The sequence below is a fragment of the Hesperophylax consimilis genome, unplaced genomic scaffold, assembly GCF_061612785.1.
Source record: "Hesperophylax consimilis isolate HC1 unplaced genomic scaffold, BYU_Hcon_1.0 scaffold_34, whole genome shotgun sequence".
NCBI lineage: Eukaryota > Metazoa > Arthropoda > Insecta > Trichoptera > Limnephilidae > Hesperophylax > Hesperophylax consimilis.
The window spans coordinates 807288-822986 of NW_028301264.1; the positions used below are offsets into that span (position 1 = coordinate 807288).

At 37.4% G+C, this 15699-nt stretch overlaps 3 protein-coding genes across 3 annotated transcripts in view; 2 read left to right on the plus strand and 1 right to left on the minus strand.

The window, feature by feature from the left end:
* LOC149409154 (G1/S-specific cyclin-D2-like) overlaps positions 1–3622 on the minus strand; it is a 267827-nt gene extending 264205 nt beyond the window's left edge. The window contains exon 1 of the mRNA XM_089650087.1: positions 3389–3622. Coding sequence (XP_089506213.1) covers positions 3389–3622 — 234 coding nt within the window. The remainder of the gene's footprint in view (positions 1–3388) is intronic.
* A 3281-nt stretch (positions 3623–6903) lies between these two features.
* Positions 6904–10010, plus strand: LOC149409159 (uncharacterized). Its single transcript, XM_089650097.1, has 5 exons — positions 6904–7090; positions 7444–7623; positions 8611–8719; positions 9323–9541; positions 9724–10010. Exons 1-5 carry the CDS (start codon positions 6945–6947, stop codon positions 9982–9984), a joined length of 915 nt encoding a protein of 304 aa, XP_089506223.1. The 5' UTR covers positions 6904–6944; the 3' UTR covers positions 9985–10010.
* A 2488-nt stretch (positions 10011–12498) lies between these two features.
* LOC149409160 (uncharacterized) overlaps positions 12499–15699 on the plus strand; it is an 82692-nt gene continuing 79491 nt past the window's right edge. Inside the window, exons 1-2 of the mRNA XM_089650088.1 lie at positions 12499–12648; positions 12968–13026. Coding sequence (XP_089506214.1) covers positions 12499–12648; positions 12968–13026 — 209 coding nt within the window. The remainder of the gene's footprint in view (positions 12649–12967; positions 13027–15699) is intronic.

Consider the following 15699-nt stretch of genomic DNA (forward strand, 5'->3'; position numbering starts at 1 on the left):
TGAATATCTCGGCTTCCGAGTGGCCCGTATACCGTAATCGGAATAATTTTTAAAAGTACTTGATTACTTTCCCACGTGTTTGTGACAACTTCATCGGTTTCCACCCGATTGTGATTAACCAATAAATCATGAAATTTTTCGTTTGGTGATTTTAAATTTACTTTACAATTAAAACGGGAATGTCCGTACCCTAAGCACTTATAACAAACATTATTATATTTAGCAATTTCCCATCTTTGCGTTATTGGGACATTTTTAAATTTCTCACATTGCCAAATCTGGTGTTCTCCTTTGCAAACACAGCACGGTGGTTTTCCATTATTAGTGGTGTGATAAAGGAATTTTTTTGACGTATCGTACGGACGTTCGAAATGATTATTTTTGGATGCATAAGGCCTATTAAAATTTTGTTTATTTTGATGTTGATTAGCTTGCCGTGGATGATAATTATTACTATACTGCTTGAAATGGTTATTGGAAGCGAATTTAGTTTCGTTACTGATTTTAGAATTAAAACTTATTCCTGAGTCACGTGAATTAATGACGATTTCTTCCAGCCAAAGTGATAAATAGCAGAGTATTGGCTGTGTTGTGTTCCGCCTATCTTTGTCTGTAAGCCACAACGTTCGTAGTGTACTAGGCAGTTTACCGATTAATGTCGATAACAAATCTGGATTGTGCAAATGTCCGATATTTTTAAATGATTTTAACATAGAAATTAAATTTTTTACTTTACAAGAAAATCGAATTATGGCGTCTGAACTGATATTCTCATCTAATTTACTTAAATTTCGGATCTCACCAATAGTTTTTTGTATGATGTGATCCGTGTTGCCAAAAATATTTTCTAACGTATTTATTATTTCCTTGACATTGCAAGGAGATAATAGAAGGGAAGAAACTGCGTCACGCGCCTCTCCTTTTAACGCTTTTTGTAATCTATATAAATTTTCGCTGTCAGATACTTTTAAGAAGTCTGTGGTATGATAGTATATTGATTTGAACGCAATCCATTCAATTGGATTGCCGTTAAATGTGGGAAGATCATTAACTTTGGGCCTGGTATTATATAAAGACATTGCCTTACCAATTGATTCCGCGAGACGGTCTTCAGTTATAGCAGGTGTTGGTCCCTGGAATCGGCCCTGCGACTCTGGCCACTGTTGCCCGTCGCGTTGCTCTGCTAAGTTGAATGGCTGCTCTGATGTAGGCAGCTCCCAGTAGCTACTGCTTGGCTGCTGAGGCTGCGTCGACTGCAGCTGAAGAGATTGCCCTACCGAGGGCTGCTGATCCGATGTTCCTCTGGGTGGGAGTAGCTCGTACCGCCCGCCCTGCTGCTGCTGCTCCAACCGCTGTCCCAAGTGCAGCGGAAGAGTCTGCTCTGCCCGAGGCTCCAATTGCGATGGGAGAGTCTGCCCTGCCAAGGGCTGCTGCTCTGAGGATCCTTTTGGTGGGAGTGATGTGTACCGCCCACCCTTGTTCTGCTCCAACCGCTGTTACAATTGCAGCGGATGAGCTTGTTCTACCCGAGACTCCATTTGCGACGGGAGAGTCTGCCCTGCCAAGGGCTGTTGCTGTGCAGTTCTTGTGGGCGGTTGTAGTGATGACCGCCCATCATGGAGCAGTTCCTGTTGCTGCTCCATTTGATCTCGAAGAGGCTGTTCATCGTGATTTCCAAGTTCTGATGATGAACTGTGATGTGACTGGTCCACCCAGTCATTGACTCTATCCTCGAGAGTCCGTTGCGAAGTCCTTGATGCAGCTTCTAAAACGAGCGCCGCATGTTGCTCCTCTGCTTCCAAGACTGACATTGCTGCAGCCATCTTTGCTTCGGCAGCCTTTGCTTCAGCCATCTCCGTAAGTAGGCGGGCCTTTTGTCTCGTGATGTGCACCTTGGTTGCTGAAGCTTTTATTTGAGCCTCCATCCAGCTGCTGCTGGTTCCCGCCTTGCTGCCGCAGACAGATGACGTCTTTTTGTGTTGTCCCGCTTCCATGATGCTGCTGTTCCCGATGCGGCTCGAAGGACCATATGTTTCTGCTATCGTGGTACGAGAACACGCCGTCAGATGGAATGCAGGAAAACACTTCTTCTTCTTGACATATAAATTTATTAATTCACAATATATTTGCAGAGGATCTTATTTTCCTCTGCTAAAACTTAAACTGAAAGAAATAAAGGTCTAGTTTCCTCTATTCTTCAGTTTTCCCTAGGTTTACATAAACCTAGTAATTATCTCACGACTGACTGCCTAGGTACGCATGTACCTACCAGTTATTTCAACACTCGCTCCTGCGTAGGTACGTCTGTACCTACCAGCTATAGCAACACTCTAATACTGTCCTTTTTCTGGGAGGTATCTGTATTTAAACTAAATTCTGAAGGACGTTTTACAAAAATAAAGATGTTCCACCCGCTCGTTGGCAAACAACATTCTTAACATAAATAAAATGCACTTAACTATTATTAATGATACAGACGTGACTTAAACAATACAAATATTTTAAAGGAATTATTTTAAAGGAGATGAAACTTTATTTGGGGTTTTTATTACTATGGGACAGGGGTGGGAAAGGTATTGGCAAATATTTTTAGGCATAATGGTTTAACTAGGGTCATCATAAACATATAAAGCGAACAGCCCTATTTGAAAGCTGCCGCCGCTTGCAGTAAAATGTCACGAATTCTTAAATCATAAATGATACACAAACAAGACAATATGTTTATAAAAATACCAGGCCAATGAATTGTTTTATTGTAGGGTCGAATCTGCAAATGTGGGAAGCTACACTAGCTTTAAAAATACGAACTGTGAGAATGCGCCTGAAGGCTAAATTTTACTGAGCAATATGTAATAGTCGCATTCTGGAAGATACACTAGATATGCTTGGGATAATATGGGTTAAATACAACTTTCTTCGGCTTACAGCGGGTCGAATATCGTAATCGGATGTAGGTAAAATCAGAAATGTTAAATTTGACATGTCGTAAAAGCGTGGACTTTGGTAATGCTTTCTACATTGTTTGACTTTTAATTTTCTATTACAATGTAACCAGCTTTGGTTACAAAGTGCATTCTTTTCAACGTTACATAATATTCTCAAAATATATTCGAGACAAAAAAATAACAGCGATTCGTGGAATATTTTCGCAGCATAAAATATCTAAATTTAATGACTTATTTGCATGTTCATGGAAAAGTAAATTGGATAGATTATCTTGAAAATAAATTATAATTAAATAAATACGTTCGGTAAAATTGTAAATAAGTTATTTACAATAATTGTATTCACATGGGAGAATTTCGGTATAAAAATCTTCTGATGGCTGAGTGTTGTTGTATTCATAATATTAGTTATTTTCAAAAGGTTGAATGAAATTAATTATTACCTCCAGCATCCATGTCGTAACCACCTTCCTCATGAAGGGCTGGATGTCATCTTGGACATGCTTGAAGTAGTCACAGCTCGGCATGGATTCCTTCTCCAAAGCATGGAGGTTGGGGATAATCCTGAGATCAGTGCTCATCATGGGGTCGATGGGAGCGTAAAGAGGTTGAGGATCCACCTCCTGGGGGCTTTGGGGCCCCTGCACCTCCATGTATTCAGCACAAGACAGATCCATTACGAAATGTCAACCAAAACTTCATCAAAATCCACACAAAACAGAGTCTGAAAACGCTTTTGTTACACTCGCGAACAATGCGTATTCACACAAAAGCACCAAAATAGTTTATACTTATAACTTAATGTGCATAATATGTAATTATGCAAGTCTTTATACGTATGGTTATACGAGATAATGTCACTTAACTTGTTTTAAAACACTTTTAAAAGTTGTCACTAAAATCTTCGAAAGTTTTTTCGAATGTTTACAAACTGTCACTTCGGCCGATTTATACAGATGTCGTGATTGATGGCTGTGCGCAGAGAGAGCGCGCTACCGTCCTGCTACGGAGTCGATTTACGAATGAGCATAAATAAACCACTCTCTAGATCGATATCTTCGCGCTTTTTGTATGGCGCCATTTTGTCACCCTCTTAACCACAGATAAAACGGTCGTTTGGTCCAGACAGGTAAATATATGGTGGACCATAAAGAAGTCTCAAGGTCATTTAAAAAAAGAGCAAACATAGACAATATACCTGCACCCAGCTAACATCGTTCATTCACTAGCCCAAAAAAATTATATAATAAAAAATACTGGAATGCAGGAAAAGGAAAATAAAAAAAACCCACAGCTATGCACACATCAAAATATTTTTTATTTTCAAAAAGACAATGGACATTGGACAGTAATACAAAACAGCAGGGGCATTTAACTAAGATTTGGCCTTGAAACTCATTTGAAACCGCCACGCCCACCTCAAAATTCTTATAGAAAACGAATAATATGGCTAAAAGCTCAGATCTCATTGGTGAGAACAGAAGGATTGGTTTGATCTCTCGCTCTCTACCATAATGACTCGTGTAACAGAAAGAGATGACGGAATTTTGCCGTTTGACAGTTTCAAATCATTCAAACAAAATGAGAGTGGTTTATTTATACACGCGGGTTGTCATTTTCTGCCGAAATACTATCATAGTTGTTCGTGATAAAAATACAATATAAGCCAGTATAGTGTTAGCGAGTTACAAACATATTATATTCAACCTACCTACGTAAGTTCAAGTTTAAAGTGAATTAACAGTTTTAGGTTATTCGTTCGGTTTTTTGAACAATGCTTGATACTTGACATATGCCTTCCTCCACAACGTATAAATGTTATTTATTATATCGATAAACTTATTCATGTTATTGATTAGTGTTATCCTGTATTATCTTATTGTTTTCGTGAAATTAAAGATTTTTAAACATATGTAACCATGAGTTCATGAGGCTGAAAGATATGGGAATTTTTCGTCGTACTGTCGGACAATCATGTTTTGGAAATTTTCTTTAGTGTTTTTGCAAATTTCTTGTCATTTTGGGTGTCTTCTTCTCAGATTCACAAGTTTCATCTTAAGGAAATGCACTGTAAAAGTTTATTTTCTTAGTCAGATGAACCTTGCCCTTGGAAAACATTTCGACATTTTTCTGCTTCAAGGACATTTTTATTTTTATAATAGTTTTTTTGGGCTAGTGAATGAATAGAGTTGGCTGAGAGCAATTATGTTGTCTATGGTCGCATCTTTTTTTAAATGGCCTTGAGTTTCCTCTACCTTGTCTACTGCTCTGCTCCGCACGGTAAGTACTGCTTGTATATCTGTGGTTAAGTACTGTATACTTCTGTTGGATACAAAAAGCCGGAAGATATCGATCTAGATAGTGGTATATTTATGCAAAACAGGGTCAGTACAACCGATGTATTGAGCATTGATTTATCATTGAAGTAGAAGATAATACTAATATATCTAAACAAAACATGAAACAGAACAAGACACAAAAAAATAAAAAGTAACGGTCTCAACTAGGAATCGAACCCAGGATTTCTGTCTTACTGCAACAACTTAATAGGATTTAATTTGACCTTGCACAAAAATACAAGAATATATACACAAAATACCACTAGAAGTTATTCAAGTTCTCCTGCAAGGGTTTCATATAATTTTCACAGCTTTGTCGTCAGCAAACATCATTGAAAATACTGGTACTTACATGATGTAATTCTGGAGAGGTTTAAATGAACTTGTTTGATGTAATCGTGGCTTTGTTTAGCAATTTTAGTCTCCTAATACGTGGTATAAGATCGCGTCGGAATACGGATAGGTCTGAAAAGGAAAATTAATCAAATTATTAGCCAATGAAGTACATTCAGGAATCATGAACATTGTATCAAAGAACGAGAGGTTAGTACTTGTATTTAACAACGGGATCGGGTCCTTCTTTCAATTGGTGGAGATAGACCGGATATTTTATGATGATTGGAAGATTAAGCGTTGGCACACGCATTATTTTTTAATCCCAATAGTACCGTATTTTTTATTTCAATCGCGAAATGGCACACACAAACAAACGTATTTCTTGCTGCTTCTTCCTAGCACTGGATTATCGAATCCGTTTGAGCAACCTTTAACACAACACGGCATTAATTTATCACCTTGAAGAATTCTAGCACGCAACATTATTTTTAGATGGGTGAAAGAAAATTCAAAATATTTACGCTAAAACCTTCAACTGACTTCAATCTGCGAAATGGCGTCTTGGAAATTACCGTTATTTTTTTATCGGAGCATAACACATGCTTAGCTTCTCTTTCTGTTACACGAGTCGCTACGGTAGAGAGCGAGAGATCAAGATAAAATTTTTGCTCTGAGCCAATGAGATCTGAGCTTTCAGCCACAACAGCTTTGTCTATAAGAATTTGGGTTGAGGATAACTCCTCCCATCAGGGTTACAAGGTTATGCGAGAGTTATACGCCCCTGCGAATGAGAAATTTTAGGCTACTCGAGCCTCGAGCTGACGAGCTCAGTCAGCTCAGTCGCTGCCTTACGGCCGTTGTGGCCAACAATTTCGATGGATTATCAAAGGAATTCTGAGCCTGAGCCAGGCGCTGCTCAGTTAAGTGATCGTAGTGATTTGCTCCATTTCGCCTGTAGCCAACATTTTGATCATAACACCTCGCGTGTAGCACTGTTTATTTACATAGACAAAAAAATGACGTCAAATTAAAAACTTTACATTTTAAATTAATACCGAAGCATTAACTAATTGTATTTATTATTTATACAGATAATTTACTTTAAATAGTGTAATACATAAACCAACATTTCATATTTTTAAAACAAACGTATTTAATATGTAAAAAATAAGGTGTTAATTGACTTAACTTTTTTGTTTTTCTTTCAACTGTTTCAACTGCATAAAACGTCAAGTTTGACGTTTTATGCAGTTGAAACTTTAGATTCAAAATCTACAAAATGGACAAAGCAAAACGCTCAAAAAATTTCACCCCAAATGAGAAAATGCGACTTGTCGATTTAGTTACCTCGTCGCGGGTCATTTTGTCTAGGTCTACAGGCGGCCCAAATTACGCCACACTTTTGAAATCTAAAGAAACTGTTTGGAACGAAGTGGTTCTCGGTTTTAATAGCAGCAACTCAATTAACCGGTAAGTTACATACTGATTATCTCATATAATAATGTGTTCTTCAAATGCCATTGAAGCTCGATTAAGATATATGGTTTGGGCACGTAGAATGAACGAACTAAGGAGTGTAAGGAGAGTATATTAATTTGGATGGTGGAAGAAGTCGGGGACGCCCGAGGAAGACACGGCAAGATATGTTAATAGTCCGAATAACAGAAGAGTATGTATGATATATGGTGTGATTGTGGGCGAGGCAAGTGCTTTGACAGACTGTCCTCTCTGCGTTACCTTTCTAGGAAGGGTGCAATGTTTGGTTAATTAGAATTTGTATACATCCCAATTGATTTCTCGTTATATTTTATATATGATTGCAGACCCCTAGCAGCTCTAAAAAAGGCGTGGGACAACTTGAAACGAGATGCCCGAACACAGAGGGCAAGTGTTCGTTGCCAAATATTTGGAACTGGTGGAGGGCCCAGTCAAGACATAGAAGATCCAGTGCTGCTGAAGGTTGAGGCAGCAATTGGATTAAGTTCCTCCGGGATGGTAAATTCGTAAGTTAAAATATCTTGTTTTTAATTAAATTGGTATTTGGTGATGACTGAACATGTCCACTGAGTCAGCATTAGTACCCGGAGCAATTAGGAATACATTATGTTTACGGTATATGGCAGTAGACCCAGAATTGGCGCACTCAAATAAACCCTCACTTTTAGTACTACCATTACGTAGTGGAATCCAAAAGCTTGTCAATGCATTGTCATTGTAGTTCAACAATAGCTGGAAAGCGCACATTACTTATGACTTGTTCATGTTTTCAGTTGGTTGTTGGTCATTCACTGACCCATAAGGGTTGGGAAATGAAAGGTTAGGTACATTTATAAATTAAACAATCTCTTCTTGCTATACAAATGTCTCATATATTGCAATAAATGAATCCACGCTACTAGAAAAAGCTTTATTCTCTTTGTGGATGGATTTGGCAGTTAATTTACGGATTTTAAATCTATTTTTGCTGTCATGTCTCTCTAAACTATCGACCAATGAAAATACATGCAGTTTTGTTAGGTTTTGATGAGCAAATATTAAATATTCAGTACTCGACGTAAAATGTCTTACGAGGTTGAATTTTCAGGAAATTAAAAAAAAAAAAAACAAAGAAAAAACTGTTTTGTTAATGAAGGTTTTTTTAATCTAAACTCTTAACTGTAACCTTTGATAAAACTACAGAAAAAAACATCATCCCCATAAAGATTCAGCATTAAAAAACTAGGCAGAAAGTTACAAGTTTTACATAAATAATAGAATAGTTTACAGTTTATAGGAACATAGTATGTATAATTGATCATAACAGTAAGTAGCAACACCAATAAACCGGAGTGACCAATCACAGGCATCCGGAACGTTGGTGTTGGCAGCTCTCTATGCCGTGAAGGAGCGCATCTAGTGGAGTATCCTTGTTCATCAGAGCGTTTGGAGTGGGAGTCGTAACCCTCGGCAACAGAGTTAGTGACATACATATTTGTATTCTATTTTGAAAGGTTTGATTGCAATGGTCCTGCCGTCCAAGATGATCAACAGGCATCCACCAGCCGGGAGGAAGTAGAGCAGCCGACTCTGGAATCAGTGGAGCCTGCGGAATGGACATTGGTAATTTTTATTTCATTTATCCTAATTCTCAATAATGGCATTGTTCGCATTGGTGTCTCAACTGCTCCCAACTGCCCGGAGTCAGTGCGGTGAGACTGCGGCATCTCCAATTGGGGTGTGTCGTGAAACTGAAGGTATTAGGGAAGGAAGGGGAAGATGGTTATACAAGTACTTGGGTATTCAAATCTGGTCACCAAGCATGGCTAAAACCATTTCATTCCATGTTTCAATTCTTTAATGGTGGTGTTACAACAGGGTGATACTGAGAGTATCTTCCACTCTGTAGTGTACTGCAAATATACTATTTATTATTTTTAATGAACAGTTTGTGGAATAACACAAAGTAATACAAATAAAATTTACTCGCACACGCCAGGATTTGAACAGGCGACCTCCGGATTGCTAGTCGTGAGCCTTACCGCTCGGCCATCAATAACTTGAAATAACTAATCTGCAAAATATTTTAATTTCTTCATTTTCCCATAGATACTTGTGTAAAATGTTATTTTATTACACGGTCTTTTGAAAGGTTTACACATTATTTGTTTTTAAATTACTTGTGGCTGGTTATAAAACTTGACATTCTTCTTATATTTTGTTCAGGATGAAAATCCAGTTTTCGCACTTCCTGAAAGTCCAGTGATGCCAGTGGTATCAACTGTTCGACCCGTAGTTCCAAGGAAGGCATTCAAGAGGCGACTGTGCTTGGGAAAATCAACAAAGGACTCGCTCTTTAGTGACCTGCAAAATGTTGCTACCACCCAACTTGCGACGGAAAGAGTGTTATTAGAGACCCAGACTGAAAACTTTCAAATGCAAAAGGTATAAAAACAGTTTATTATAAACAAGTTCTGCTTTGTAATTATTATTATGCGTTACAGCTGTTTCGCCCTCTGAAGGCATTATCAAACTGTTTTTATACATTAGATAACAAATTATTGAATATATAAAATAAATAAAAATTGAAATGGAGTTCTACAAAATTAACTAATAACAATAAACAGGTCCAGTCTCTTTTGCAATGCGACCTCCTGAGTATGCAGACTGCCCACTTGAAACTCCAACTGGAAATGCTCGATGCGGCGAGGGTCTCAAAAGAAGCCCAATCGGATATACAACTGCAAATCCTTAGTGATGCCAGGAAGCAGAAGGTCGCAGAGGCAGCCCGAGCAGAAATCCGATGGGAAATCCAACTGGATATATTGAAGTTGGAGAGGAGAGCTCAGGAGGCAATTACAAAGAAATTAGAAAGTGGTAATTGTTAATATTATAATGCTTGTACATACATATTATTTGCAATAACGTCTCTATTTAAATGGGCGATGTTGTTCCCTGCATTGTTCCTGAATGCCACATTGTTGGGTTCATCACCAACACCGTGGATCCAATCTTGTGGATATTCCTCCCCACGATTGATGCATATGTTGTGAAGAACTCCACATGCAACTATAACTGCCATCGTGGTGTCGATGTTTAGTCGTAGGCCATTGGATAAGACCGGAAATCGTCTTTTCCACAATCCATATTGTCTTTCTACCACGTTCCTTGTTCTGGTTGGGTGTTTCCGGATTTCGATATGGTGTCAGCAGATATGTCTAAAATATGAAATAAAACATACATTTGTAATAATGTTATACTGTTTTCTTTTGCCGAATGCCCTTAAAATCAAGTAAATCCACGTTCGGCTGGAGCACTCGAGAATGGTGCATGCGCTAAGTATTCCCGCACTAAAGGATTTTTTTCTTGTTTTTTTTATTATTTCCTATATTTTCATAATGTGCGTATATATGTATGTCACAATTTTCTTAAGTTATTTTCAGTTGTTTCCAATATTCTCATAATGTGCATATATATGTATGTCACAGTAAACAATATTAAATTCTCCCTATATTCTGTTAATTGCTAGTTTTGCTCTGTGGGAACTATTTTCTTTATGATTTATGATTCTTGTTTATTGGTGATCGTTCATTAGCTTCGCAGACCAATATCAATAATAATGCCTTTTGTACTGGACACCTACGCCAGTGACATCGACTGTAAATGCAGGTTTTCCTCTGGGGGGTACCTTGGGTAAGGGTTTACAAAGAAACACAACTTGCGAATGTCGTCGGACAACTGACTGATTGTGGCAGTTGTTTGCATATTTATTGAGTTTGAATTGAACACGTGTTAACCACTCAGAACATTAGAACGTCAAAAGGCGTAAATATGATAATAGCGGTCAAGACATTAGAACGTCTTATCACGTAAACGCGCGAGATTTTACAAAAATTGATTTATTTCCATCACTAGTATACCGATTCTCATGATTTAAAAAACAGAGTATCGATAATGAATGACGCTACGCGTCTGTATTCAAAAATATCTATGGATTGTAGAGGTTTCATTATCTGAGCCGATAGAATCTTCAATCTTTTTCGTTCCCGTTGGTTAGCATTTTTCACAAATACCCTACTCAAGTTTTTCGAGGTTTTCACATTAATACCCAATAATGGACAAGTAAGTAATTATTTTATTTCTTCATATGAAGCGGTTACTTTGTGATGTGACATTATAATTTAAAATTAAACAGTAACTTTGTAAACATCACTTATGGTATGGCATAAGTGATGTTTACAAAGTTACTGTTTAATTTTAAATTATTTTATTGTTGAGATATATATCTGCCACTCTTTCGTCATGTATTTAGTTGGTTTGAAGCATAGACATATGAATATTAGTAGACCTGCCCTAAGTGATTAAAAGCGTATTATCCCCACTCCCCATACCGGTTCCATTGAGCCGGCTGGGCTCGCGTACGGCCTCAAGTGATATTTGAAAACGTGACGTCATCATTCTTGTGCGAACTATGGTCGAGGCATCATCGGTTCATTTTACGAAATAACACGGCAAAATGTTTACTTGTACTATGAAAACTGGTAAAAATAGATGCGAAAAAAGAGAATAAACCCAATTGTCGTATTACATTCCATATATAAGCATTATTTTATTTTATTTTAAGCATATTCACATCGTATAATATGAATCAGTTGTTACTATCACATCGAGAAACGTCTGGACGCGAAACACAAAGCTGGTTGGTTGCTGGGAAGTAAATTATGAACATTTATAAAAGTGTCTTAACTAAATACTCTGAAACTAACTACGACTCTGAATATAGAAGCTGCCTTACTTTGCCGAATTTGGACTTCGCAAATTTGTTCATAACGTGGCGAGTAATTTGCGCTCCCATGTAAAAATGTCTATTCATTCAAAGCAGATTTTACTTTTAAGAAGTAAATGGTGATATTATAATGCGAGATGCCTATTTACTGTCAGATTGATTTATTGACGAATCACAGTCATCTTCACTCCCTTCGTTCTTCAACAGTTGATTTTACCCCTCGCCTTTATCTTCTCGTCTATTAATTCCTATGTCTGTGGTTTGAAGTGTTTTTGATGTAAAAATCGTTATTTTCCAGCACACTTTCATGTAGCTCGAATTTTTCATCGCGTTGAACGTTGATTTCGTAATAAATCGCCGCTATTACCGCTTGAAATTGTATATGTCCATAAGATCATGTATTCTATTGTAATATTTACCAAAAACATGAGTAATTTCATGACAATATTGTTATTTTTGATCGTTTTTAGAAATATTGGCAAAAAGAGTCGATTATGTCAATCAACAAGCATTAGTGATGTCACTTCCATTTTTTTTGAAAAATTCGAATTCGAATTTTTTCTGTGTGAACTGATATTTGAGTAAACCATTATAATTTTTCTACGAATAGTCTGAAATGGAATCTGACGAATCCATACCGGATGCTTTTTTAGAGCAGCTGGAAGCCAAAGACTCCTCTGGAGCCGATAGCAGCAACAGCAGCTTTGGGGAAGTACAGGAGGCCATCGAATCCGACATCGAGGAAGCCGAAGAGACATTTGATGAGGTGATTTATATAATTAAAATCAATACTTTGTGTAATGTTTATTTTTTTATTCCGTCAATAAAATCAAATGTTTTTCAAATTTTTTTTCAGTCTGCTTCGTTTTTTGCGAGCACAGAAGAGGCTCATCAAATGCTCTTCATGGATACTGATTCGATGGTGGCTCCTGCTACCCAAGGCTCCAGTGGAGATCTGGCAAGTGGCGGTGGACATGTAGAAGGTATATACATTGTAATGAACAAAATAAATATATAAAATTGTTTATATATACATATATAAACAATTTTATTTATGTTGTGCTGCCTTTGCATTATATTTTCAGAATGGGAGCAGATGGAGCGTCAAAGTGCTGACAGTGATGCAGAAGCTGGACAAGCAAGCGTTAGTCACGCAGAAGGTATATGCATTATTATATATGTTAATACATTCTTATTTATCTTTTGCAGCATTTATCTATTTTTTTTTTTTTTTATTTTATTCACATTTAAACCCGCTAAACTACTTATGTAGTTTGTCAGCAGGGACATAGAGACAACATTTATAAAATCATAAGATACAATTTGAACGGTACATAATTACATAAATTGGTTACATTGCAGAAAAGATTAAATAGCAGCATAAAAGCCTTATATAATAAGCAAGTAAAAATAAATGTATGAACAAATTAGTATTATCAACAAGTACATCAATAGTTTCATAAATAGAGGTAGGTAGTCAGGTATTACAAAATAATTGTTTTTCCATTTTCTAACAATATGAATTCCATTTCAGGGGCATCAGTATAAATCATTATTATCCAATTAGGCCAGTGCAATTAGCGCCAAAAAGGTGGTCGCGATCGAAGTAATTCCGGTAGTCCCAATTTTTTTATATGTTATATAAACTGATGCCCTGATGTAAAATCTGAGTTTCCGACCTTGGCGCACCTGTGCTCGCGCCGCCATTTTGAAAAAAAAGGCCGAAATCGGGCCAAAATCTAGTTTTTCCCAAATACCTCATTTCCAATGCAAATTTCGGCTAAAGTATTTTAACAAGTATAATAGAACATAAAATAATCTACAACTTTTGTTGAAACAAATTTCTTCTATCTCTAATAGGTACCGAGGTAAAAAGTCGTAAAGGTGCGTATATTTTTGAAAAAACAAGTTTTTTGTGCGACTAGATTTGGTTTTTTATAAATACCTCGTTTCCAGTGGAATTTCATGAAAATTTTATTGATACCAATTATGTAGAACATAAAATTTCAAAAAAAGCTGTGTAGTTTTTATGTTTATATAGTTTTTTTTACCGATATAAAGAGTAAACAAATCTAGGTAGGTACGCACAGAAAATCTATCACGGTTTATTATCACGTTATTAGATTTTTGTTTGCATTTTTAAATACATACATCTATAAATTTATTAGAGGGCTTTTTGGTATGGGGGGGCTACCCCCCCACCCTTCTACTCCTCCCCTCCTGGATTGGTTTATCTGCATAACATTTGTGAGGGTATCGAGTCATTCTGTGGGATTGAATCAGGAACGTCAGAGCAACATGTAGAGATGAGGCCTACAAGAATTAAGAGGGATGATCGAGACGTTCAAACTCTCATTGATTGGTTTGCTTGCCATGAACCATTTCCTAAAACAAACGTGATTATGTCTATTAGCAGTGGCACAATCGGGGATCGCAAAGTCACTTGTCACGTGGCTGAAAAGATGGGGAAATTAGCTATGTCTAAAGTTATCAACAAGAACTTTGGAAACCTACGTTTTTCTTGCGGCGGTGACCAGCAGTGTCAAAAATCAGGGTGTGACTATGGCAATAGATCCATTAATGCTATTCCATCATATATGTATTGCCAAAAGGTCTGAAAGTGAACTTAAAGAATATTTTCAATATGAACTCTCTCCTGTACCATTGTCTCTTTTCTCAGAGGAAGGCATGCGCAAAGGAACGAAGTCTATATTTTATTCATCATTCAACCCTCTACCAAATAATACAGAACTGGGAAGCAGTAAAATACACGTAATTGATGGAGGATATTTACTGCACAAAGTTGTATGGGGTCGTGCTCAACCTTTTTCAGTAATTTTCCAGCAATATGTCAGGTATGTACAAAATCATTATGGATCCAATGCAGTAGTGGTTATCGATGGATACCCAGATTCTATGGAAAAGAAAAGCATTAAAGGGGTGGAAAGAGCACGGCGTGCCAGAGTTACAACTTCTGCTGAAGTTTTGTTTTTTGAAAGCATGCACCCACAAGCGCCACAGGAAAAGTTTCTGGGAAATGAGAAGAACAAGTCTCGTTTTATTTCCCTACTCAGAACCTCATTTGCACGATCCCGCATAACGACAGTACAAGCTGAAGAGGATGCTGACGTTCTCATAGTGAACAGAGCAAATTCGTTGTCATCTCAACATGATGTAGTCATAATCTCACCTCTCAACGTATATTACCAAAAAGTTGGAAAAGGTAAATCACCTAACGCGTTGTACTAGAACAAATGTTTTAAACACATTGAAATAGTTGAAAACATTTTATTCCTTCATGCCATAAGTAGTTGCGATACAACTGGAGCTCCGTTCGGTCAAGGCAAACACAAATTTTGTAATATTCTTCTCAAGAACCACTCAGCGAATGAACTTGTTCGTGTATTTCAAGACGCGAAAGCAAAGACAGAAACAATCACTTTGGCTGCCGAACAACTATTTGCACTTTTGTATGGCGGCAACGAGAAATCAAATTTGGAAAATTTAAGGTACATCATTTTTGTCTAACTAACTAACTAACTAACCATCACGCCGTTTCACCGCAGGGGTAGGCAGAGAGGACGGACCGCCAAACAACTCGGTCTTGGCACACACTTCTTGCCTCATTCACATTCATACATCGTCTCATACATACTCTTCTATTATTCTGACTCTTGACATGGCCCGACTAAAGGAGTAAAAAAGAACAAATTCAATTTATCACGGCTACCACCCATCAAAGATGCAACACCAGCAACGCGCTTCAAGAACATACTTGCAAGTGCAGACTTGGCTTGGTCACGATAAAGATCCGACT

Coding starts and splice junctions, on each gene's coding strand:
- LOC149409159 (XM_089650097.1), top strand. CDS start 6,945: ATGCGACTTGTCGATTTAGTTACCTCGTCGCGGGTCATTTTGTCTAGG. Junction 7,624..8,610: donor TCCTCCGGGATGGTAAATTC/GTAAGTTAAAAT, acceptor CTATTTTGAAAG/GTTTGATTGCAATGGTCCTG. Junction 9,542..9,723: donor AAAACTTTCAAATGCAAAAG/GTATAAAAACAG, acceptor AACAATAAACAG/GTCCAGTCTCTTTTGCAATG.